Raw genomic sequence first — 26943 nt, forward strand, 5'->3', positions numbered from 1 at the left:
CATGCACAGCCTCTAAAACATTAAGCAACTAAATTGTTTCCCCTCGTGTGAGCAAGAAGATGAAAATTGTGTAGTCACACATCTCAGTCCGTGCTTCTTGTAATCACATGTACAATATTAATAGGCTTTGATCCAACCTCTAACCAACAAGCTAAATGTTTGACAAGTCAACCTCAATAACTACTCATGTGCTTGCTTTTATGAAACGAGCATAAACAAAAAACCATTAAGCAGTATTATATTAACCATGATCCCAATGTTATTATTATTATACAAGTTTAAGATGCATCATAATTAAATATTTATTTCACCATTTATGTTATTATTATTATACACAATCTACAACACACCTTTACCAACAAAAATATATAAATAAAGTGATAAAGCTTCTAAACTAAAATTGCATATTTACTTTTCATCAATATGTTATACCACACTTTGTGATCAATCATATAATATGTGTTTGTGTGTTTCACAGTAAATTTATATTAACAATTTTTTATTATAACTCACTCAATTATTACCGTTATAATTACACCTATCAACATCGAAAATAATATAGATGTAAGAAACCATATATCCCAAGCAAGATTTCCAAAGTGAACTCTGTGAACTACTCAAAACCTTCTCTGACCATAAAGATTTTATCCTTAAAGTTTTAAATAATCACAATCGAAATTATAATCCTTCGCTATGATGCTTCAATGTGTTGAGGCGTGTGTTATATGCTTCAAACAATGTCCTCTATACCTTTCGCGAGGCGCAACTATTTAATAAAGGTGGTGGGACTTATATGAACCATAGTAAAGTTTGAAGTTTAGATCCACATTATCAATTCCTTACCAATAAAGAATCTTAGAGCACAACCGAGTTTTACTTAAAAAAAAAAAATATTAAGAGAGGCAACGATTAAATTCTACCTTGTTAGATTCAAATAAATATTCACCAAGTTCCCAAAGGTAACAAAATACAACCCACAATGCAGAACTTCTACATGACAACTAGAATATTTAGTGAGTGACAACATAGAGGAGTGGTCAAACACGTTTAAAGTATGGGTGTTTCTCAAGCTTCACCTTGGATAATAAGAAAGTAGGTACATACCAAATGAAACAAAGGTTGAGGTTTCATATTTTCCTTTAGAGAAAATGGAAATTAAACCCAAAGAAAACTATTTTAACTTACAAAATCTATTGGAAGTAGTAAATGAATACATGTACCTTGGTCTTGATTTTCAAGATAGTATTAGTTGGGAGACATTTTTAAAATTATTGATGCTACAATATGTGGAATTTCAAATGAGGCCAAGCGAAGAAAATCAAAATATATTAATCAGTGGTAGACTAAAAGAATCAATGGGATGTGAGATAGTATGAGCTAAAACAAAAACATTCGGCAGCTAAAATCTAAATGTATCCATCTAAAAAGATATATGGCAAAGAGATAGAACACTTGTGTAAGCATTAGCCTATATAAGCGTTAGAACACAATTGAAACAAAAACATGCAGGAATTTTAAAATTACTACAAATTTTGTGGTAGTATGGGAACCATCAACTTGGTGTATAGGAACCCACAAGAAATTGTTCAGGATGGTATACAACCCTTATCCACCTTTCGATTTGAATAAGTACATAATCCAATGCAACAAATGAAAAAACATAACCTGATGCATGAACATTTCATCTATCGTGCCATATCTTGTTAAAAGAAACAGAAGCCCAATGCAAGAATAATTCATCACTCAAATATATATATTATTAAAAACATAAACAATTTTAAGAAAATAAGCATTTGCAGTATTTCTCCAGCATTATATTAAAGTAATATAATTATATATGAATATACACGCTGCAAAACTCCAGAGCTAGCATCTGATGTTTATTTTTCTAGGCACAAAGTTTCGGATGCCATTGAAGTCATAATTCATGATAAAGAGGAAAGCCCTGCTCCTTTATGGAGATGTAATTTCTGACTTGGCATGACCTGGAGAACACCAGGCATTTCTGCAAAATAATAACAAACCCGAATTTTATTATGAATAATTTAAAAAGCAAACTCCAATAATTGTAACGGGTAAACTCAAGAAATATTTATTATGAATGATTTAAAAATTCCAGAAAAAATGATTACTTGATATCTCAGAAAAATGAAGCTCCTATGATATGAGTGGTAAAGATAAAGATATCCAAGAATATTGAGGCCGCAAGATTAAAGTCACATGTAAATGATAAGAGGATATAATAAATTTTAGATCTGAAACCTGAAAGATGCAATTGACAGCTTAAACTTTGCCTTCGTTGTTGGAGTAAATAATTTGTGTTGCATCTCTTATATCAAGTTTGTGGGTCCCAAGTAGACACTGCATAGTTATGCAGTACCTACTGGTAATCAGGGCATTTGTTTTGACAATTTTAATGCAAAACAATGTGATGCCCCTCTGAAGGTTTTTAAACGAATTACATCCTGAATTTGATATCTGCAATGGTTACAAAAAACACGTTCTCTACACCATAGTGATATACAAATCGTGCTCATCATTTTTAACTGTTTGCTAAGAAGTTTAGAATTTGAGCATCTCAATGTTTTTCGATACTCAGGCAGAATTGAAGAGCCCCACAACAGGAAACAAACAGTCAATATTTGATCAATATCTAAATAAGACAAAAGGTACGATGTACATTAATTATGAACAAAGTATATACCCCAGAAGTCAAGAAATAAACAAAATGGTTTATCAAGACAGACCATAGGTACTTTAAGGCGATGTCTCCGCTTCTATTTTTTTGTTCTATTTTGAAATTTTGGGCACGAGTTTTTCAACCAGAGATCATCTACCTTAAGAATAGTAAGACTTGACAGTAAAATCTCATAGGAAATCAGTTCCTTAAGTAGACGAGTCTATCATGATCTCTCTTAAAACATTATAAACAAGCATCCACAAATTGTGCAGACTGCATGTTAATTCACATCCACAAAAGGCTCTCTCTAGCCCCTGCAAGAAGACTTCAAGGAGTCCTATTTGCTTTTCTATATTTCTATGTTGACAAATGATTCTGCCAGAAAAAATAAAAAATGTTCTCCCAAATTCCACATACTGTTATTATGATTGAGGCAGGATGCATTGCCAAAAGAGATGTCAAACCTGGTATGGTAATTGCAGGTGTTTGTTATAAGGGCTAAAGTTGCACTGCAGTAATAAGGGAGAATACGATATGATTAATGGGAGTTCTAGAGTTCCATCCAATCACAATAAGGTACTCTACTATCTCATGATTGAGATGGTAGACAAAATACTGTCTGGCCACTGCAGCAATGAGGCTTCGTTGGCAATTATCCCCCTGTGTCATCCACATAGTCCAATGTTGACTGATGCGTTGGAAGAGTTAGCAAGAACATATAGACATCAATCGATCCCTTTGTTAGCATATATATTTTTGCCATGTTTATAGTGCATTTTGAACTTTCAGTTGACAGAAGCTCAATTTTAAGCCTTGTGGCAACTAGTTGGCCTGAAACTTCCAGCATTAATATTTTCCAATCCAGTTTTTGATAAATCATAAGGATTGTGCATGCTCAGTTTCGTAGTTCTCCAACAAGTTTTGATGGTGATTTTAATTTGCCTATGATTTTGAGCGGGCTTGTAGGGTCTCGTAAAAAGTTCCAAATTTCTCTATTCTGCTGACAATCCTGTTGTTCATTTGTCCTCGATAACCTCCAGCTCCATTATCATGGTTGTTGGAGAAGTTTTGGAGCCTGAAACCAAAATTGTGTTTAACTGTCTGCCAAAGGGCCCAATTTATAAATGTCTTGGAAATTGATGTTCTGACCATGTCAAAACCAAATAACAGGGACTACACAATTGATTATATCACTCCTTGCAAGGTTTCATGGCTCCTGGAGGTCGTTTGTGCCTATGGTGTCAGTACCATCATTTGGCTTGCAAAGAGCATAAATTGCCATTTTCGAGATTTTTGACATTAAAATATTTGAAATTGTTAAATGTCTTAAATTGTTTTTTGATCGGTATTAACATATTAAATTTCCTCCAATGGTGGAGAGTGTGTATTAGGCATTTAAAGTATTTTATAAAATATGGAGTCAAAGTTTAAAAGTCAAGTTACACTGACTTAGAGGCCATCGCACCTCCACATCTTTAGGCTTCTTAACTACACTCAAAACTGTGATGAAAGTGAAAACTTGCGATGGCATCTCATTGGTGAATATTAGAATGTCTTCTTCGGGAGACAGTTAGTAACATTTTTGCTGCCTTTGTTGACTTGGAAAGTGGCACCCAGAAAGCTTTATTTCCTCACGTGATATCTTGTTATCTTTAAAACTTGCTTTCCTTATTTCTTCCCATCACATCTTTGTGTTGAGAAAGCAAAATGAACCAATGCTAAACTGAAAACTTGCGATGGCATTGTGATTGGTCCAATTCATTGCTGAGTTGGACATTGAATTGCACCAAAAAGGATATGTTTTTCATGTGCATCATAATGGTAATGACCTGGTACTTTCTCTCTGCTCTAACGCCAATATGGAGCAAGTTCTTCACTGTTTTAGCTTACAAACAACTCATCCCATTGCTAGAAACAGAAATCATTCACATGGAAACTGTTTAAGGGCATTTAAGTGTTTTATGCATCATTTTCCTGCTGCTTTATCCTATAAAATGTCTGTAGCTTTCCAAACACCCAGAGAGTTGTTTTATGATGTTATGGGCATTTTTTAAATGTTATCCAAGCCACAAACGTCCTTGCAAATGCTTCTCACGACCTGCACATGATAAAATGCCCCAGACCATTGGAATGATGATTCAAATATCAAGCACATTAAGAATAAAAATGGCGACTGTATGCAATTTGTTATATAGTCTGGTTGGGAAAACGTTGAAGCACCTGGATCAGATGTGGGATGGAATGGTTGGAGAGAAACTACAAATGGAAAACAACGCTAACTATACTGAAAATACTTAGGAAACATAAAGATGGTAAAACTCCATTTGTGCTTTGTTGTCCTAAGAGGTTTTGTCTCAAAGCTTTCCTATGTTATGCATTGTTGAAAGTGACTCATCCTGTAAAGAAATTGTATAGAGATTGAAAGCCCCTTGTGCTTTCAATAAAGCTGAGAGCTGAAATACTATGCTAATGGTATCTTTCAAGTTCCAAAAACAAGTTTAAAGGATATGAGCCAATCATTCGAAAAATGTCAAATTGATTGCAAAGGAGACAGAGAGGCTCTGACAGTCACTGAAAACTGCCAGTGAAATGGACCTTTACCCAGAGAACGAAATTTTTACTGGCAAAGGTGAAATAAAGCAGTAAATGGGTTTTCACACCCATGACCCAAGTAAATACTTCATACGGGAATGCAAACAAAAGGCAAAAAGAAAATTTCACTTGCAAATAAAAGGTAAAATAAAGCATAAGGTGCCAGTCAGTTGCAACTTGCAAATCAAAAGAAAATCAGCGTGCTCAGTTGCACGAAGGGAAATCAGTGTGCCAATTAATTGTGAGACTTAATTTGAGTTTTCTCGTCTTCTTTAAACTGTAACTTTCAGTCATTTGAAAAGAGTTCTGAAAACAGAAAAAAAGGCACTGTACAGTGATAAAAATTGTTGTCTATACTAGGTGAAGGTTTGTGTCTATAAGTCATCACATCAAAATGATGTTGTATCTTGTTTTGTGATTATATGAATAGCACACTGCAACGTATGTTATAATCAAGGATTGTTGCTTTCTTTCCGCACATTTTCTGCAGAGAACTATTTTCTTTATTTCTATCTGTCTAAGGTATAGAGTAAATGCTCATGTTATCAGATAGATTATTAAGAATGACTGTATTGCAAGCTTTAGAGAGATTATTATCATCAGATAGTAATACAATAAAAGATCATCACAATATGTTTTACATTGTGATCTAAGATGCAGGACACATGACTCTGTAACCCAGGACATGCACCGATCTGTCTCTTTTGCAGTTCCCTCTTTCCATAATAGTTTTAAAATTCAAAAACTCAAAGCCAAATCTCAAGCCACTGAAAATTATTTTTAATTATTTAGCTTCTCATACCAAGACCTGAAAGTGCATAAGGATCACAAGTGTGTTCAATGTTATATTCTTCAAGTCCTTGTCATAATGTGAGAGACATTATCTGCTAGGTGTTATTCTTTGTCAAGGCATTTATCCTTAAATGATACCATATAGGGGAACCCACCTTGGCTTTGCAGAGCCTTAAGTGTAAAAATAATTTACCTTTAACGTGAATTCTCTGTTCATTGGCCACTGATCTGATACTCTTGATTATAATATATTGCTAGTCTTTAGAGAAGATCAGGCAATCAGTTGGAGGAACTAACAACCTTCACAATGTTCTACATTCCATGCAAGATTGTCAACAAATATACTAGCATAAGGCATCTTCAAATAGATATAAATTTCATCTTTCAGTTAAGCTATCATTTGTAAATTTGTAATGATTATGCCTTGACATAAGTAGTGTCCAGTACCATCAAAACCACTGGCATCATTAAATAGAGTTCCATTCCTTGTCAGTAACCCGTCAAGGTTCTATAATTCTGGTAAATAGTTCAAAATACTAAAGAGGGACTTGCCCCATGTAACAGTCAAAAAATCAATACTTGTCATGACTATGTTTATAACTTCTACATTTGTTGCATATTTGACAATCACCAATTGGCTATTTCATTAAGTTTGTTTTGATAATCTTGAGAACATGCAATTCACCTATGTTTGCCTCTAAAATTCCATGCTTTAAAAAAGAAAAATGCCTGCATTGTAAATATTCAGAAAGAAAAATTGAAGTATACATACTTGAAAGAGCATCAACTTGCTCTGGGGTAAGCTTGGCAGAAAATCCATTCACAGTGTGCTTGTAGCTATAGAGGATCGCACTCTTAGCTGCTTCTTCGCTATTGATGTCAATAAGAGAAAATTTACAGACAGCAGTTTAGACAAGAAGAAAATAATAGAATTGAAAATTACAATAATAAAGCATGCAAAATCCTCTGCAAATATGAACTATAAAATAACTCTTTTCAATTCCTCAGTCTTAGGCAATGTGAAGTGTAAGGATAACTGTTTAATTCCTCTCTTTCATGAGTTGGACCAAAACAAGGTTTACTTCATGACAATATTCTACTTGAAATTGCCAAACTTGGTGATTAGCTCAATGTAGAATCAATACGTTTCTTTAACACTGCAAGTAAGATGTGTTTGATTGAAATGAAGCACACATCTCAACACAATATTCTAACAAAATTGACATCGTCAAACTTTACGTATAAATTTATAATCTTAATGAGAGATTCAATAAGATTCTTTACTGCAGTCATTTTTTGTAATGTCCCCATTTTGAAATAGGATTTTAATAATCAATATTAATAATAAAATTAAAATATAAAAGAATAAAAATAAAATTAATTAAAATTTAGTTCAGTATAATGAATGGTCAAAAAACATTAAATGAAAAGTTGTGCTCCCTCAAACATAAGGTATAAAAGGGAGAAGAGAACTTCATTTGAAACATCAATCCTTAATCTACAATCAGAAGTGCAGATCTGAATTAAATAATAAGACGTCAATGCAGAGACATGCCCCTTTAAAGGGATATCTCTTTCCAAAAGATGCGTCTCCTCAATGAGATATGAAGGTATAAAAGAGTAAGCAATTAATGTGCGGGGGGAACGAATAGAAATTCTGATTCTGAGTTTAATACAGAAAAGTGCAGGCATCAATCAAGGAATGGGATGAAGAGAAGAAGGATGAATGGTGTGTAGCGATTAAGGAAGGATTGATGGAAGAAGAAAGGAATGGGCAGAAAATAAAGAAGTAACTTTTAAGGACAGAAATGATGAAAGGTTGTGACCGTTTGAAAGGGCGGTAATTGTGAAAGGTTGTGACCCTTGCAAAGGGAAGGCATGACAAAGGTGGGGTGACTCTCCCTCACATTGGAAGTTATAGAGGGAGAGGGTTTCATTTGAAGAGGATTGTTAAGACAGATTGTGACCATTCTTTAAGGACAGCAACATCCAAAAGTTGTCTCACTTCAAAGAGACATGAAGATATAAAAGGTAGAAGACCACGATGGAAGGAACCATCAAGCAATCATTTGAAGGAACATCAAGCCCCATAAGGAGGAAACAGTATCCAGCAAATAGACTAAGCCATCAAGGGAAGAACAATACAGTCAGCAGCAAAAGAGTAAAGAACGGTCTCCAGAAATCAAACACATAAATCAGATCAGGGATCTCTAAATGTTGCAGATATTGGCAATCTTCTCCATTCGTGGTATGCATGAGATGAGTGCTTAGTGTATGCATTATTAAAAAATTATCTAGCATGTAATTCCTTATGTGTTTGGCATAGATAATAATATAATATGCATATGTCTTCAATAAATCTGTTTGTAAACCTGTTGACGTGTATTTTGTACACTATCAAACACAGAATAAAATACCTAAAGGTACCTTATCCTCTCTTGAGTAAAGCCTCTGATTGCTGAAGATATCGCGAAAAAGGATCAATCAAGATGACTTCAAGGTTCTTGTATGTAGGGTCTCTACGTGTGGATAAGCTCTTTGTGGTATGATGTGATTTGCTGGAATCACAAGGGGACTTACATTTGATGCCTGAACTTCTGATTTGCTTTGAATATTGCTGGAACACAGGATTTTCACTAGCTTAGATTTGAAAAAAGGAAAAAAGATGAGGGCGAGGAAAGGATCTAATCCTAACACTAAGAATGTAAGAGCAATGAATGATCTTTGATGAAATTCTAACTAAGTCTTGTTTTGACATCATAGGAACATCTCCACAAGGTTAGTGCGATCTTCGAAGGAAAGCTTTATGATGTTCAAATCATCACTGCAGGCATAGACACACCATCAGGTTGATGCATATCGATGAAGAAGCGACAATTGAAGTTAAGCTTAAGCTGAATGATTCCAGTTGACTACGCAAGGCAAGTTTGCAATCAACAAACTGCTAGTAGTATGGATATACGAATTTCACCATCAATCAAGCATATTTCTTCCACTCATCTAATAACATGAAATCAAATATGAGAAGTATAAAGACCATGCAAATTGTCGAATTGACCCATAAATTTCACCATTTCTTCAATGAAGTTACAAGTCTTTTACAACAACCTCTTGGCAACAATCTTTGCCTTCTCTTTCTACTCTACTCTAATTGCTATTCTAATCACCTTCTAACTACTTTCTATCTATATTCTAACTCTAACTATCTTCTGATTAGCCTTTACAAATGAAATGCCAGGGCTTATATAGTGCCCTCAATACAATTCAATGGCTTAAGATCAATTCGAGATCAATGGCCAAGATTCAACAATGAAAACCCTAATTAGGGTTTGTTACAACCATTACATAACATTTAATGCTTGACCAATGATAAAATTGTATTGCTTGGACACATGTCCTCTTTAGAAAATTCCACCAATGGATAGTTGGGGTAGGTACATCGGAGTTTGTGCCACCTTCCATGAGTTAGGTACATTGAATCTGGACATGCTGAGGTGGACCACACTGACTGGAGGAGTGATGACTGGGATGCCACCTCATCTGACACTTGTAACTTGGTAGATATTCAACTTGATGTTGTTGAGAAGCTATCTTTAATTAACTCTTCTGAAATTATTTGCTTCTTCAACGAACCCTTGTTCTGACTTTTTGTGTCCTCGATGTGTAGGATGATTGATGTACCTTGCCTTGGAATGCTGGATTTGGAAGAGGTCGCCCTTGATGACGTTAGTCCAAAGAAGGCCGTCCTTGTTGATGCTAGGCTGGAGGAGGTTGCCCTTGTCCTTGCTAGGCTGGATCGAAGAAGGTCGTCCTTGTCCTTGCTTGATCGTCCTTGATGAGAGCCTTCTGTCTTGTAGATCCTTCGAGCTCGGGAGTCGCCATCTTGATACCTACACAACATTTCAAAATTAGTAACATGATTTGCAACGTGGAAATATAGACTAGAAAGAGGATTTAAGTTTTAAATTAGGAAACCTCATGATAAATCTTAGAATTATCATTTCCTAAATTTACTAAGCCACTTGAGATTGAAAATTCAAAATTCAAAATTGAGACTAGGAGAATCTCGCCATACCTCCACTTGGGAATTAACTCTAAGAAAAGATGCAAAATTAAGCAAGTTTGCTAGGCAAAATGTGGATCAAAGTCTTCAAAATGTGCTTCTTCTATCAACTTCACCACTTCTAGCCTTCAACGTCTTGAGGAAAATTCGCTCCACCTCTAGCTTTCAACTCGCACTCCTTCTTGGACCAGATTTCGCACTCCTTTATTGCTCCTTCAAAATCGCACTTGGACAAATGATTGAAAGATGGATTAACATGCTCAACACACCCCTCTTATATATAGAGCGCTCACCATTTTATTTCCATGGGCCGACTTGGAAAAATAGGCCAAAAGATAAATAAAAATTAATAAAAGAAGAGGCCGACTTGATAAAAACATTAAATAATACCCCAAGCGCTCCAATTTTATTTTATTTTTTTTTAAATAATAATAATTAATTTTAAATGCCTTTATAATTAAAAAATTCGATTTTTTAAAGGCTTTAAATTAATTATTGAATGTCCATGCGCTATTTTTAAATACCAATTTAATTAAATCTTTCACATTTTTATCGAATTTGGCATTTTAATGTAATTCGAAAATATTGGCGCCTAAGCATGGGAGGAATAAGGGACACTAACCATATCGCTCTGGTCCCTGGGAAAGGGACAGGAGCGCTCCTTCATTTTGGCCTTGTTTTTCTTGTTTTTCACGTTCAGAGTCTTGTCTTAGACGTCCAAAATAGCATTTTAATTGGGAATCTTGAGCTTAATTCGTCCCTTTTGTGGAAGGAGTGCGCTTTAAAGTACTTTCGCCCTGGTCCCTTGGTGAGGGACAGGAGCGAACCTTTGTTCCTTGTGCTCATCCTTGTTTATATCAACTTGCAACTGTCTTCACGGTGTAAAATGATGTTCCTTACTCCTTTTTGAACACTTGAAATGTGAGTGGCAACTTAAACTTGGACACACTTGAACATTTCGCTCTGGTCCCTTGGTGAGGGACAGGAGCGAATTTGGGCATTTCCATCACCTTTGCGGTCTTTGATACTTTACTTTCTCTCCGAGGCATTCCAAACATCATTGCCCCTTTGTGTCTTAGCTTGGAGTGATTTAAGCTTGGAGGGAATATTAAATAACCTTGAGTTTGCCCTGGTCCCTGGCTGAGGGACAGGAGCGAACTTTCACTTGTAGGCTCAATCATGCTTTGCTAACTTTTAAAACCATCTTCAATGGATCCGCTATGCTTCCCTTCACTCATCCTTGACATGTAATTTGCCCCATCTTGGCGAGAGATTTGTCTAAGGAAGAAATCGCTCTGGTCCCTGGGAGAGGGACAGGAGCGCCTAGGACAATATGGGCTTCACTTGGCGTTTTTGCAATCTTCAAATTATCTTCAATGGACTCGTTACGCCTCCTTTGCTTGCCTCAAACTTAACACTTACTTGATCTTCGCCCAAAACCTGTCTTATAGGGAAAATCGCTCTGGTCCCTGAGAGAGGGACGGGAGCTATCACTTAAATTCGCCCTGGTCCCTGGCAAAGGGACAGGAGCGATTTTGCTTCTAGGGTCAATTTTCCTCATGATTGCGCTTTCAAGTTATATTCAACTGATAAAATGTATCTCCTTTGATCTTCTCAACTCGCGAAATCGTTCAAATCTTTCAAGGACAAGGCAATTTTGGATTTCAAGCTCCGGTCCTTCAGTGAGGGATAGGAGCGATTTTTGTCCTCCAGGCCCAAATGCTTCACTTTTCACCATGAAATGTCTTTGCTAGGGAAGATATCATCCTGCTTCATGCTATGAATAAAAGTTAATGTCCAAAAAAGGTCTAAAATTGTGCATATAAAGAAAATCGCTCTGGTCCTTCAGTGAGGGACAGAAGCGAATTTGACCTTCTGGGCAAAAAAACTTCATCATTTCATTGCTTTTGATCAAGTCTGGATGCTCCATCATGCTCATTTTGCCCTTCACCATGCCTTTGATGTCTCAATTCGTCCAAACAAGGTCAGGAATGGCTCAAATAAGTATTATCGCCCTGGTCCCTTGGTGAGGGACATGAGCGCTTCGCCTTGGTCCTCCTGGGAGGGACAGGAGCGAAATTCGCTCTGGATCCTCAGTGAAGGACAGAAGCGAAATTTGACTTTTCGAACTCTCTATCAGGATAACTTTTATGGAATATAACATTTAAGTATAAGGCTTATACTTTAAGTTATATTCCATATATACTTTCAGGATGTTTGAGAGTGGTTTCAGACCTCCAGGAGTTATATTCCAAAATCTAGCTTTTTGAGGTTTTTCAGTTTCTAGACTTAGCCAAATTCAGGATCAGGACATTCTAGACTTAGCCAAATTTCAGGATCAGGACTTTCAGACTTAGCCAAATTTCAAGATCAGGACATCACTCAAGCCGGACTTGCTTATCCATGTGATCACCTGGGCGACACTCAAAATGCAAAGGCTAACTGACAAAACCCTAAAAGACCTAGAAAACAAACCCTAAAAAGCAAAAAAGCAAGGGTCCCCATTTGCAATGGGGCGATGTGTGAAAACGTCACAACAAAACCCCCATCATGTATAGAAGGAAGGAGGTGTAAGGAAAGGGAAAGTCATGAGGATTACCATCTAGGTAGGATACTGTTGTGACGTATTCACACATTGCCCCATTGCAAATGGGGACCCCTACTTTTTGCTTTCTGGGGTTTGTTTTTCTAGGTCTTTTAGGTTCTTGTCTATTAGCCTTTGCATTTTGAGTATTGCCAGAGGGATCACTAAGATAGCAGGCTCTGCTTAAGCGAAAAGGATTGAGTCAGGTGGATCTCCTCAAGAGGTCAGGTCAATTCAGTGATTAGGGGTTATTTAGTGTTGATACATGATAGCCTCGGTAAGATAAATGATTGAATGAGAGATAAATGAAGTCTCTCATTCAATCATCTATCTTATCGATAGACTATGATAAGACTTCATTTATCATTCCTTCATCTAATGATCATTCTTCGATATATAACCTTACTTATTCAGATCAATGTCTAAATTATCGGTTGCAAATCATAAAGCACAAATACCGATTGGTATCAGTTCACCTTGTTAATCATTTGCACACCGATTATTATCGGTCAAACACATTAACTACGTAAACACCGATTGTTATCGGGATTATTAAAGACTGCATACCGATTAGTATCGGTGCATTTGTTAATAATATATATGCCAGTTAGTATCGGCCCACTTGTTATGATATACACATTGATTAGTAACTTATACATGCCGATTGGTATAAGGTAAAATGCGATTATGATTCTAAGAGGTGCGATCAAGTAATATCTTGATCGGTCATGTCCATTAGACATGACCGGTCAAGGTATTGCTTGATCCTCCTCATTAGCATATATATATATATATATATATATATCAATCGATAATGATGATAAGGACATTGGAATCGATAAATGCTCCTTCTCCATCTACATCATACCAGACAATAATCAGATCCATTATATTAAGAAATAACATATACCTAAAAGAAGAAGAATAACCTTGAATATAACTTGCATCTTAAATTGAAAATCGAATAACATTTACATTTAGATCATTCCTAGGGTGTTTTTTGTGTACTATCTGGTCGCACTTCAAGTTGCTAAATCAAACCTTTGTTGAATGCATAATGTCCTCCTAGGTCCCATCCCTTCCATCAAGGGCAGAGTGGATTCGCCTTAAGAAGTCTGGAATGTCATCCTGATCTTCAAATGTCCTGAAATTTGGCTAAGTCTGGAATGTTATCCTAATCCTGATCCTGAAATTTGGCTGTCTGGAAAATTGAAGAATCCTCCAAAAACTAGATTTTGCATTATAACTCTTGGAGGTCCGAAACCACTCTCAAACATCCTGACAATATATATGGAATATAACTTAAAGTATTTATATCTTTCTTCTTTCTTATACTTAAATGTTATATTCCATATATGAATCCTGACAAAGAGGCTAAAATAATGAATTTTGCTCCTAACCCTTCCAAAGGGTCCAAAGCGAAATTTCACAAAGGACCTAAGATTTCACCTGAGTCATTGAATGGTTGAGCAAATTTGCAAGGATAGGGAAGGAAATGGATCTAGGATCAAGTTTAAGGCAAAGTCAAGTCAAATCCAAGGTGAATTGAGCCTAGAATAGGAATTTCGCTCCTGACCCTTCCAAAGGGTCCAGAGCGAAATTCTCCATACGACACTCCACCTTGACCTAAATTAGGAGCTAACCCATTCCCAGGCTTGATAGAAGGTAAAACACTTGTTTGAGTGAAGAAATGTGGAAAACAAAGATAGGATTTGAGCTCAACGAAGAATTTCGCTCCTAACCCTTCCAAAGGGTCCAAAGCGAAATTCATATAAGTAATAAGACCCTATTTTCTTCACAAAGTCTCCAAATGAATGCCAAGTTGAGCTTGATCATGATGGAAGGAAGCCTAACAAAGTATGTCCAAGGCATGAGAAGGAGAAAGGAAGTGAGAAATTGGCTATATTTGAGAATTTCGCTCCTGACCCTTCCAAAGGGTCAGGAGCAAAATCCTCATTTGACCCTCTATTTTGCCTAGGACATTGGAAAGACCTTGTTTTGAGCTAAGTAAGTGGCAAATAGACTTGATGGTGATTAAAAGAGATGAAGAGTCAAGCCTAGAATGTGAGTTTCACTCCTAACCCTTCCAAAGGGTCCAGAGCGAAATTCCCAAAATCTCCTTTTTTCTCTCAATTTTGTGTCAAGCCAAGTGTGGAACAGGGTGAATTAAGATTGAAGATGTCCTTAAGCATGCCTTTGAGTTGCTTGTGATCATCAAATGTGAAGGAATTGAGCTAAAACTAGAATTTCGCTCCTGACCCTTCCAAAGGGTCAATAGCGAAATTCTTGAAAACACCTATTTCCCCCTTAGATGAGGTCAAGACCTTGGTTCTTATGGCATGGATGGAAGTGAAGTGATGTGTCCTTGCCTTTTGAGGTGGATTGGAGTTGAAAAAATGAAGAAATGAGCTCAAAACAAGAATTTCGCTCTTGACCCTTCCAAAGGGTCCAGAGCGAAATTCCCAAAATCCCTCTTTCTTCCATTTTTTGTGTCAAGAGTCAAGACAAACCTTGATCAAAGTGAAATGAGCTTGGAAAGACCCCTAGGCGTACCTTTGAATGGATTGTGGCCACCAATGATCAAGATTTTGAGCTAAAACATGGATTTTGCTCCTGACCCTTCCAAAGGGTCCAGAGCGAAATCCTAAATAGGTCATGTCCTTGGCCATGGTTTTGAGCGAATTTCCCCTTTCAGGCCTTTTTTGGGGTCAAACAAGTGTTATCTTCATGAGAGGGAGATCCAAAGGTGAGAGTCAAGGTAGAACAAAGTGAGAAGAATGGAGCTAAGTAAGAAAAAACAAGCAAAGAATGAATTTCGCTCCTAACCCTTCCAAAGGGTCCAAAGCGGAATTCTCCATAAACCTCATTTTCTTCCTTGCCTTGGCCAACATCTTAGTTCCTTGGGCATATTTGGAAGTGGATTGACATGTTTTTGCCTTAGGAAGTGATTAGAAGTGAAGGAGTGAAGGATTTTGTCCTACATCATGAATTTCGCTCCTGACCCTTCCAAAGGGTCCAGAGCGAAATCCCTCAAACCACCTATTTTCTCCTTGTGTGAAGCCAAAACATTGATTCCTATGGCGTGGTTGAAGGTGGAGTGATGTATTTTTGCCTTGCAAGATGAATTGAAGTGAAGGAAATGAAGGATCAAGTCTAAAACTTGAATTTCGCTCCTAACCTTCCTTCCAAAGGGTCCAGAGCCAAATTCTCAAAATATCCTTTTTCTTCCAAATTTGTATTAAGCCAAACGTTGATGAAGGTGAATTGGACTTAAAGATTGCCATAGGCATGTATTTGAATGGGTTATGAGATCAAAAAGTAAGGATTTTGAGCTACAGAATGAATTTCGCTCCTGACCCTTCCAAAGGGTCCAGAGCGAAATTCCCAAAATCACCTAATTGGCCCATGATTGAGATTAAGAGATGGATTCCCAGGCCTTGGTGGAGAGAAGACTAGTGTATGCTTGCCTTGGAAGGCATTTTGGAGTAGAGAAATGATAGAAATTGTCCTAGAATGTGAATTTCACTCCTGATCCTTCCAAAGGGACCAGAGCGAAATCCTTAAAAACTCTATTTTGCTCCAATTTTGCATCAAACCTAGTGTTGATTGAGATTAGAAACATTTCTAGGCATGCATTTGAACAAGTTGTGGTCACAAAATGTGAAGATTTTGTCCTAGGATGCAAATTTCGCTCCTGACCCTTCCAAAGGGTCCAGAGCGAAATTCCCTATAGGTCCTGTCCTTGGCCAAGGTCCAAAGCAAAATCCTCTTTTTTGGTCTTGTTGGGGGTCAAATCAATGATGTCTTCAGGAGAAAGGGATTCAAAGGTCAAGAGAAGTTCAAGGCAAGGAGATGACGAAATTTGAGCTAAAATGCAAATTGCGCTCCTGATCCTTCCAAAGGGTCCAGAGCGAAATTTTTATAGGGCCTGTCCCTGGGAAGGATCTTGAGCGAACTTCATTTTGATGTCTTCTTGTTGATGTTTTAAGGTAGAAAATGCTATGTTGAATGAATTTATTATGTGTCCTTAATCACCTTTTGGTTTGTTTTGCAAATGGAAGAAGATCAGGACAAGGACGACCTGTTCCAGTCCATCATCATCAAGGACATTCCAAAGGCATAAAGGTGGACTCAAGGAGTTTTTGAAGCATTGGAAGACTACATGTGTTCAAGGAGTTGCCAGCTATCTCCAAAACCTTCACTTCGCCAGCACTTCAAGGCAAGGTATGCTATCGGAGAAGGAAGACTTGACAATAAGAAAGCCTTATCAAGCACTTGGGAGTAAAAGAGGTACATCATTCATCACATCAAAGACAGAGGAGGATTAACCAAGACACAGATGTCAGACAAGGTGGCATCCCAGTCACTGCTCCTGCAGTCAGATTGGTCCACCTCGGCATGTCCAAATGCAATGTACCTGACTCATCGGAGGTGGCACAAACTTCAGTGTACCTACCCCTGCTTCCTATTAGTCTTCACTCTTGGAATGTAATTTTCTCATTGGCTAAGGAAGTTTGTTATAACAAACCCTAATTAGGGTTTATTATCTTGTAATCCTAGCCATTGATTCTAAGTCAATCAAAGCCATCAATTTGTAAGGGGCTCTCTATATAAAGCCCTGGCTCTTCATTTGTAGGCGTTAATAGTCAAAGAATAGTTAGGAGTTAGCAAAAGGAGAGATAGTCAATAATTAGTAGCTCAATAGTAGATAGCATTTTAGAGTAGAGTAGAAAAGAGAAGGCAAAGATTGTTGCAAAAGACATGTAAACTTCATTGAAGGAATAGTGAATTATGTGTGTCGATTCTACAATTTGCATGGTCTCTATACTTCTCAAATTTAATTTCATGTTATTAGATGAATGGAAGAAATTTGTATGATCAATGGTGAAATTTGTATATCCATACTACTAGCGGTTTGTTGATTGCAAACTTGCATTGCGTAGTCAACTGGAATCATTCAGCTTAAGCTTAACTTCAATTATCGCTTCTTCATTGATATGCATCAACTTGACGGTGTCTATGCTTGTAGCGGTGATCTGAACATCATAAAGTTTTCCTTAAAAGATCACACTAACCTTGTGGAGATGATCCTAGCGTGTCAAAGCAAGACTTAGTTAAGGTTTCATCAAAGGTCATCCATTGCTCCTACATTCTTAGTATTAGAATTAGATCCTCCCCAACCCTTATCCTTTTTCCTTTTTTTAAAAAATCAAGGATCAGTAAAGACCCACGTTCCAGTGATATCCAAAGCAAATCAAACACTCAGGTCATCGAATGTGAGTCCCCTTGTGATTCCAGCAAAATCACATCATACCGCAAGAGCTTATCCACACGTAGAGGCCCTACATATAAGAACCTTGGAGTCTTCTCCAATGATCCTTAGACGAAATCTTTAGCATTCGGGGAAACTTTGTTCGAGAGAGGGTAAGATACCTTGGTATTTTATTCTGTGTTCGCATGTGCATGAAAAACACATCAACAGATACCCTGAGTGGATGTCCATGTTGCTTGCCACCAGGGCCAAGATGGCCAAAGCTCCGCTCTTGGGCTTAGATAGGACAATCAAGGAACCTTCATTATAATCTCCTCTCCGACTCTATAATGATGGCTATTAATCTTAGGAGATGAAGCATGGATAGGGAAAGCAAGTACAAGCACCCCACTAGGTAGGATACCTTGAGTGGATGTCCATGTTACCTGCCATCTAGGCCAAGAGGGCAAAAATTCTGCTCTTGGGCTTAGTGTGGGATGGCTTGGGGCATACCTATCATGCTTCTTCCCCCAAACCCTAATGTGTTTGAAATTTGAATGATGTTACAGATATTATATGATTATGATGTGATCTTGACTAACCCTGATAATTAGAAGTTTGAATATATATGTGTGTGTGTTTCTTATGTTATGATTTCAGGATTCAAATCCAGGATCACGTTATCTAAAAAGATATTTTACTTGGTAAGATGTAACCCTGACCCTAATTTGTTGCAAGTGTGATTTTAGGGCAAAATCTAGGGCAAACTAGGAAGGGGACATTACAATTTTACTACAAAATTCTTATTTTTATTTGCAACTATTGCTGCAAATTTTCAAGCATGCAGGTAAAAAGGTGAGTGTTCAAACCTCACTTTAGTTTGGGCCTAGCTTAAAGCCATTGTCAACCTCATTAGGTCAGAATCTTTTCAGTAATCTGCCATTTGCACTATAGATTCCAAGATGCCAAAATTAGTCCAACAAAAGATTTGTTTTTTACAGAATCCAATATTATTCTGCAATATTTCTCTATATCAGAGGCCTGTTTATAGTTTTCGAATGGTAATGGTCAAGAATCTCAAACTATCAATAATGCAACCCAATCTTGATCTGAATTGGGCATTGTAGCAAACCGTATTCAGTTCATCCAGAACACTAATCACATTCAGTAATCAAAAAGACCAGGTTACCTTGATATACTCTCAGTTTTCCTAATATGACATATTTTAGCAAGAACAGAATATGCAGGGCAGTGAAGGTATCCACAAAGGTTGCAAAAAGGTTGAGGTAATCCAGACAGCTTGAGGAGAACACAGAAGAAGATTCACACTTGACAATTTTGTCCATAATGAAAGGCTAAGCTCAAGAGGAAACTGTTAAACAGAAAAGAGTTCTGTTGGCTCTATGAAAACTCAAGCTCAAGGAATCCCATCTTCTTGAAATTTAATGTTTGTTCTTTGGATTCTCAAATTGATCCATTAGCCGAATTTGTCTATAAATATATCCTTTAGAAATCATGTAAAAGTAACTTCATTCATCTTAGTCATGCTATAGCAAGTGGTATGTAGGATACAGTGAGTGCCATTCATTTTTGCACGATATTAACAAATAGATTCGTGAAGCAAGACCCTGGAGACCATTTCAAGTATCTTACACAGCTACACCTCCAAGACCCAATGGATGATTATGTGGCCAAATTTCAAAGGATGTACCGGTAACTGATCTATCAGAGAGGTGCCTAGTGTTCCTTTTCATGTAAGTGCTAAAAGAACCCCTTCAAGGCCTAGTTAAGGCTTTAGAACTCAACTCATTATAAGCTGCCATAAAAAGTTCCTAACCTTCGAGACTGCTACACCTAGCAAAACTTTCCAAGGGTCAGCCTTTAAGGGAGCATTACAGCAGCAACAACAACTGAGGCAGCAAAAACTTAGTATAAACCTTTCCTGCAAAAATTGGGTACTGCACCCTTTTGACCCAATGAATTCCAGGGGATGTGGCACATTTAAATATCAGCAATCTAAATATATGATTCACACTGAATTGCAAAGAAATCAGCTATGCTTCAATTATAAAGAACCTTGGAATCCAACACATAGATGCTTGGAAAAAGAATGGGTCCATTTGATCGAGGTGTATTCAGCTGACAAGGGATAGCCCAAATTATGAATGGAGGATGAGGTCTCACTAAAAGTTATAGTAATTGAAGATATATAGTCATCTAAAGAGGGAATGCAGCCAGCTACAATTACTTCCTTGTCAGGACCACCAAGGTACCATTCTTTCTGATGGCACTTGTTGATAAGAGAGCAACCCATAACTTCATTGACCAAGGTGTTATAGCACTTTTTAGATTAAACGGCAAAGAGTCTGTAGGGTTCAAAGTGGCAGTAATAGATAGTTATTCATTGGCCTACAAGCAAGTCATCCAACAATTATAGGTGGTGTTTGATGGGCATACTATAACGGTATAACCCATGACTTTAATGTCATTCCACTTGTGGTAGCTCACATGGTTTTGGGTATCCAATAGTTACATTACTTGGGGGATTTACACAAAACTACCAAATGATGGCTCTTAGCTATGTGGAGCATGAATGAAAGGTCGTCAAAGGGGTTTCGATGCATCACTACAACAGGTATTAGCCCATCAAATAGAGAGGCTTTTGAGACGGTGCCAAGTCAATTGGATGGAAACCATTTCCACCATTAATGGGTTATCTCTGAGTACCATGGACTTGATGGTGGATTAATATCCTCCAAATATCCATTTTTTTTGGATAAGTAGGCTTTTGTGTTTGACAATATGCCTCCAAGACTTCCACAATATAAGGATGTCCAACATATTACTGAGTTGGAACCAAGGATGGTGCTTGTAATTATGACTCCTTATCGTCATACCCGTGCCTTTAAGGATGACACAGAGAGGAATCTTGAAGAGCAACTGATACTGGAACACATTTGACCCAATACAAGCCCATTTACATCCCCAATAGTACTAGTGAAGAAGAAAGATAGAACACTGAGGATGTGTATAGAATCTAGATTACTGAGATCAAAATTAAAAAAAAATAAAGAATACATACCCCATACCTCGTATTAGTGAATTGCTTGATGAATCATAGAGTAGCATATTGAACAAAAATTGATTTGTAGTTTGGGTATAATCAAATTTTTGGTGATGCCTTTCAGACTCACCAATGCACTGACCACATTCTAGTTAGCAATGAATGAAATTCTTAAGCCCTACCTAAGGAAATCATACTAGTATTCTTAGACGACATTCTGATTTACAGTAGGATAGGAAAGACACGTTAAACACTTAGATATAGTGTTGGCCATACTACAGCAACAGAACTTCTTTGCCCACAAAAGCAAAGTGTGAGTTTGGAATGCAAAAACTTATGTGCATGGTTCACATAACCAACAAGGTAGGTGTAGAGATGGATCCAACCAAGCTGCAAACCATCTAGGATTGGTTTACTTTTAAGTACATTTGAAACAACTATAGAAATTTTTTGGATCTTTGAAGCTACTACAAGAGCTTTATTAGTGGTTCTGACAACTAGCCTCACCATTGATAGAATTAACCATTTGCTCAAGAGTCATTTGACCATTTGAAGAAGGTAGCGTACATTGGGCCCATTCTTGTCATTCCCAATTTCACATTTCCTTTTCTGGTAAAATGCAACGCTTCAAAAGAAAGTTTTGAACTGTTCTTACACAAAAAGGTTGACCCATAACATCAAATAGTAAAAAATTAATAGAGATAAGAATGTAATTTCCCTATCCATGATAAGAAGATGTTGGTGGTTATGCATTCACTAGCTAAAATCAGACAATATTTAGTTTGTGGATGCTTGGTAATTCGTACAGACCACAACAATTTCATGAGATTATTTTTAAATCCTTTGCCTCACCAATGAATGAATATAGCATGTTTTATATCCTGGCTTACCTTATTTTTTATCATTTTTACTCCTCTAGCTCTCTAATATTTTAAATCTTGATGATGGATCACAAAGTGTGATCTGAAATGTTGCTGCAAAATAAATTTTACACAGTTTATCCAGTAACTACATGTGTTCAATATTCTGGACTGTGAAAATCTGATGTCTTTAATTATAGTCCTGTTTATTTCAAAGTGTTTTAAAGTCAATTATCTAAAACAATCAAAGAGGAGACCAAAAAGAAATCTCTCATCTAGTTTAGCATATTGAACAAAAAAGCTGCTTAAATTATCCAGGACTCAAGGACAACAAAATCTGAGAAAATTAACAATAATGAAAGCAAAGGTCGCAATATTTAATATCTGCAATCTCATAAATATATGTGAACTTATTGTTTTTTATTTCATAGGTGTTAAAGATGTTCAAGGTAAATTTTTCTATATTTGTGTAATTCTAAATAATAGCTGAATTCATAGCATGGGAGCTAAATAAAAGCATACATTTCTCCTACAGTTTTGCCCATTTTGTATATGCTCTCATTTGAAATAAACATCTATTTTGTTTAGGGTGGAGATTGGTTTGGTACTGTAATATGCTTGCATGGTGACTTTCCTCTAAAGAATCATTCATATTTTCAGAAATTTGAGGTAAGTATATTTGAGTTCATAGGTCACTATTAAAAAAGAAGACAAAAAAACTGAAATCTCCCAAATAAATACGGTTCCACCTAATTCTCTGCAGTCTCTTCAGGTTGTTGTCATCTTATTCAACTTAGTTACAGAAAAACCAAGCGGATTAGGATTGCACAAAAGCAAAAAACAGGTTCTTTAAACAAAACCCAAATCAATATTGCCTTCAATTCTGCATGAGCTAGGATGTGATAAGGGTAAAAAGTTTAAATTTCAAGGGAATCCATAGCAGCTAGTTTGAATAAGGCATAAAAAGTACTCATAATTTCAGAAACCTGAGATAACATAATTGAGTTCATAAGTCATTGTTAGAAAAGCGCACAAAAGCTCCAAAACATACAATTCTATTTATTTTTGCACAATTTCTTTTGGACGTTGTCATTCAACTTATTTACCCAAAACCAACCAGACTGCCTCTCAATGGGATGGTGTATCTGTAAAAGTGAGATGCTGGAAGCCCATCTGCATGCTCATCTTGGTCCTGTGAAGAAGTCTTCCCTTAAGGAGGTTGCTCCTTGCAACTATGGAGTTTGGGCATCTCTTTCTTCGCTAGGGATTGTTTGGGTTTTTCTGATGAGGAAGATGATGTTGTGTTGAATGCTACAGAGGATGTTTAGCCAGATGAGGAAGATGAAATGTTGTTTGATACTCTTCTTGAGTCATGTCTCTCTTCTTAGAGGAACAAGGTTGGATGGAAGGAGGACTCTACAATGTCTCTGTCTTCTTCTGTGCATTGTGGTTCAAGGGATGGTTCAGGGGACTTAGCCCATGCTCTCAAGAGGGGCTTTCTTCTACCCTCTCCCACACTCCCAACTGAGCATTTACCAGGTTCTAGCAGTTTTGAGGAGGTTTCAAATGTGGTTGTGATGGAGCTTTGCGATCTTTTGACTCCAAAGCCATTGAAAGCCCTTCCTTCCTCTTCGGATGTGGAGTCTCCTTTTGTTGGGCCTCCTGTGATGGATTTTCCTGGAGAGCCTAAGGCTTCATTCCCCGGTCTTCTTCTCTGAGTATTCCGAAGGAATGGATGAACAAAGCTTCTTCCAATACACATTTTGCTCTCATTGGTAGATTTTTTGGTCATAGACCAAACATAGACATTATCTGCTGCTAGGTTGCTGGTAGTTGGCAGATTTTTAGTGTTGTGGCCATGATGAATGAGCTCCTCCTATTCTCTTTTCATTCCTTCGAGGATTGAATTTGTATTCTTCAAGAAGGTCCTTGGTTCCTAGATAATGCTTTTCTTCATCTGAAAAGTTGGATTGTTAGAATTGCTGCTAAAAAAGTCAACATGATTCCTATTTGGGTCTATCTCCAAAGCGTCCCTTGGTCTTTTGGAATGATTGTATCATTCGAGAAACTGTTGAAGCTATCGATCAATTTATTGCCATTGATAATGTCATTAATTGTCGATCTAGTTCTCTTTGCTAGATTTCGTGTCTTGGTAGAATTTTGTTCGAAGTTGCCCAACAGTGTTAAACTCTGCTCCAATCTTGGGGTTTGGGATCAAGAGATTCATTATGAACCCTCTCGGTTGTAACACTTCCACATGTTGGACACTTCTCCTCGATCTGCCTTAACTTCCATTATAATTTATGCAAAGTGCCATGTCCACCAGGAAGAGGAGTTGATTATGGAATCAAAAAAGTTCAAGCCCACCATTGGCTGTCATCTTCATAACCCTTTGGTGGACCAGAGGTTGATGTTATCAAAAGCCAACATTGTTGAGGACAAAGGTGCCCCCTACAAGATCAAAATAAAACTCAATGTTGAGTTCTCTCCACCCAAAAGTAGAAGGGCGTTCCATTCCTACCTTCCCCTCTCCTAAGACCTTTGATGAAATTTGGAATTAAACCGCCTTGACTTTGTTGGTGGTTTTGGTCCCTTAACTAGTTCTGATTCCATGCTCCGGTCAAAAACATTGCTGGTTCTTGTTGTGAGACTTGCCTTGTTTGTAGTTTTTTTCTATGGCTGAGTTGTAATGGGTTCGGGCCCTTCCCACTTTATCTAATCAAAATTGTAAAAGCGAGCTTCTCTTATCCAGAGATAAGTTAAAAAAAGGGCCCTTCAAGCATAAATTTTTACTTTATATGGGAAAAAAAGGAGGTTACTACAGATTTGTTGATTCTAATGAAACTCATGCTGTTTCATGTTAAAAAAACAAAAATTCATTGCCAATCCTATTATGTTAAAATTATTTATACTTTTATAAACAGGAATGTTATTAGCATAGTTAAACCTTAATATGATCAAAAATTCATAGCCATCCCCACGAGATGTTGGAACTCTAGTAATTGTAATAAGCAGTAACGTTACTAGAGATTTTCCTAACAATAGACAAGGTTCGGGTCAATAATTTTTCACAGCAAAGACTGGATTCCCAGCAGACATGTTAATGTATACAATTGAGTAACAATCTGCATCCATTTCCAAGTTTCCTTGGCAGGCAAGGAAATTAACTAGTCTACTATAGACCCATTATGTTTACTCTATCACATCAAATTTTAGGTAAAAGACCTCCCCACGATTAAAAAAATTTGTAACCTACCATTTGAGTAATAATCTGCATCCAATTCTGGGATTCCTCAGCCGGCAAGGAAGTTAACTAATCTACCATAGATCCATGTCTGGGTATGGCTACTCTAAAATATCCAATTTTAGGTGCAGCCAACCTCAACAAACAATGAAATTAACTAACTTACCACTTCTAATTATGAATATGGCTGGCCAATGGTTTCCAATTTTGGGTGTAGCCTATGTCAATGGATGAGGAAATTAAGTAACCCTTGTGGTTAATCTATTGCATCCAATTTAGGTCGAATGAGGAATATGAGCAACCTACAGCATCAAATCAAGGGTGCAGCTAATCTACTGCATCAAATTTTAGCTGCGGCCAATGTTGAGGAAAATTAAGATACCCATAAAGATATTATACTGTAACCAATGTTAACATTCAAGGAAATTGAGAACCTATTGCATTCAATTATGAACGCAGCTAGTATAGAGCATCCAATTCTAGGCGCAGGTGCAGCTTACCTCAATTCAACAACCTGCTTGTATACCATTATGGGTATAGCATATCTACCACTATCAATTGGGCACAGTGGGAAGTACCCGAATGGACTAAGAACTTCAGTAACCTAGGGCATCTCTTCAATTACATGTCCGCCTAATCTAAGGCACCCAATTATTGGTGCAACGAAACTGAAAGCATCCAACTCTGGGTACATCTTACCTTAATGAACATGAAAATTGAATAGCACGTTAAACCCACTTTCCAGGTGCAGCCACTGTAGGAGAGGAAATTAAAGAAGCCATCCCCTCCAATCATGGATGGGACCATGCGACTAACCTAGAGCACCCAAAAGTAGCCAAGTCTACATAAACTGACAAGACCAGCTGCATGTTCGAGGTCCGTTTGCCTGAATAGAAGCCCCCTAACCGAGGAAGCTGAGCGGTATTTTGGTTTCTCTAACCAAGCAAAGGGGTAGAAAATGAAAATCAGAAATAGGCATTTAGCATAATTTGCCAATCAATATACTGATAGAAGAGAAACAATTCACAGCAGAAATTGGGTTGCTCTAGCCAGGAAAGTGGGTAAACAATTCAAATCAGAAATAGGTATTGGTATTTAGAATAATTTGCCAATCAATGAATTGATAAAATAGCATAAATCCACCACAGAAATTAAGTTTCTCCAGACAAAAAAGAGGGTTAAATCAAATCAGAAATCGGTATTTCCCATAATTTGCCCATCAATTATTGATAAACGAGCATCAATCTACCGCAGAAATTGGATTTCTCTAGGCAAGAAATAGTGCAAAAATGTAAATCTGACATAGGTATTAAGCATCATTTGCCAATCAATATATTGATAGAAGATCATCAACTCGCCGCAGAAATTGAGTTCCTCTAGCCAAGAAAGAGGATTAAAAATGCAAATCAGCTAACAGAACATACCTTCCGAGAACGGAAGCAAGAGTTTGGATATGGGTAGATTCAGGATCCTCGTCAGATGTTCTTTCCATGTACACAATTTGCACGGTGCCTTCATTGCTGGCCTTCGCTTGCTCCTCTGATTTCTGGTTGTCTGACATGGCTATCGAGATTGTGAGAAACAAGGTTAACAAGCAAAATAAGAGGTTAAACGCTTTCTTGCATTCCATTGTTGTCTCCTTTGTTAGTGATTGACTTTTTATAGTCTGAATCGGGAGAAGTGACTTGCAAACAAAATAGAACCGAAGGGAGCGAAGAAATCGATGTGGCGTAACAATTCTGATTTGATTTGCTTTTTAACTTCTCTCTTGTCTAATCGAACATAGAATGTATCGTAGGCAATACTACAATTG

At 37.2% G+C, this 26943-nt stretch overlaps 1 protein-coding gene across 1 annotated transcript; it reads right to left on the reverse strand.

Moving 5' to 3' along the window:
- Window positions 1-1735: 1735 nt before the first annotated feature.
- LOC131046853 (subtilisin-like protease SBT3.9) lies at window positions 1736-26943 on the reverse strand. The gene is made up of 3 exons (XM_057980645.2): window positions 26555-26943; window positions 6837-6934; window positions 1736-2005 (listed from the first exon to the last, which is right to left on the reverse strand). The coding sequence occupies exons 1-3, from the start codon at window positions 26758-26760 to the stop codon at window positions 1926-1928; spliced, it is 384 nt and encodes a 127-aa protein (XP_057836628.1). The 5' UTR covers window positions 26761-26943; the 3' UTR covers window positions 1736-1925.

Source organism: Cryptomeria japonica, chromosome 9 (genome assembly GCF_030272615.1).
Source record: "Cryptomeria japonica chromosome 9, Sugi_1.0, whole genome shotgun sequence".
Taxonomy (NCBI): Eukaryota; Viridiplantae; Streptophyta; class Pinopsida; order Cupressales; family Cupressaceae; genus Cryptomeria; species Cryptomeria japonica.

Bases quoted from the DNA above. Each gene is read 5' to 3' on its own strand.
- LOC131046853 (XM_057980645.2), bottom strand. From the start codon at position 26,760: ATGGAATGCAAGAAAGCGTTTAACCTCTTATTTTGCTTGTTAACCTTG. The intron at 6,935-26,554 runs GTATGTTCTGTT...TGACATCAATAG, and splicing joins CTTGCTTCCGTTCTCGGAAG to CGAAGAAGCAGCTAAGAGTG. The intron at 2,006-6,836 runs GTATGTATACTT...ATTATTTTGCAG, and splicing joins GCAAGTTGATGCTCTTTCAA to AAATGCCTGGTGTTCTCCAG.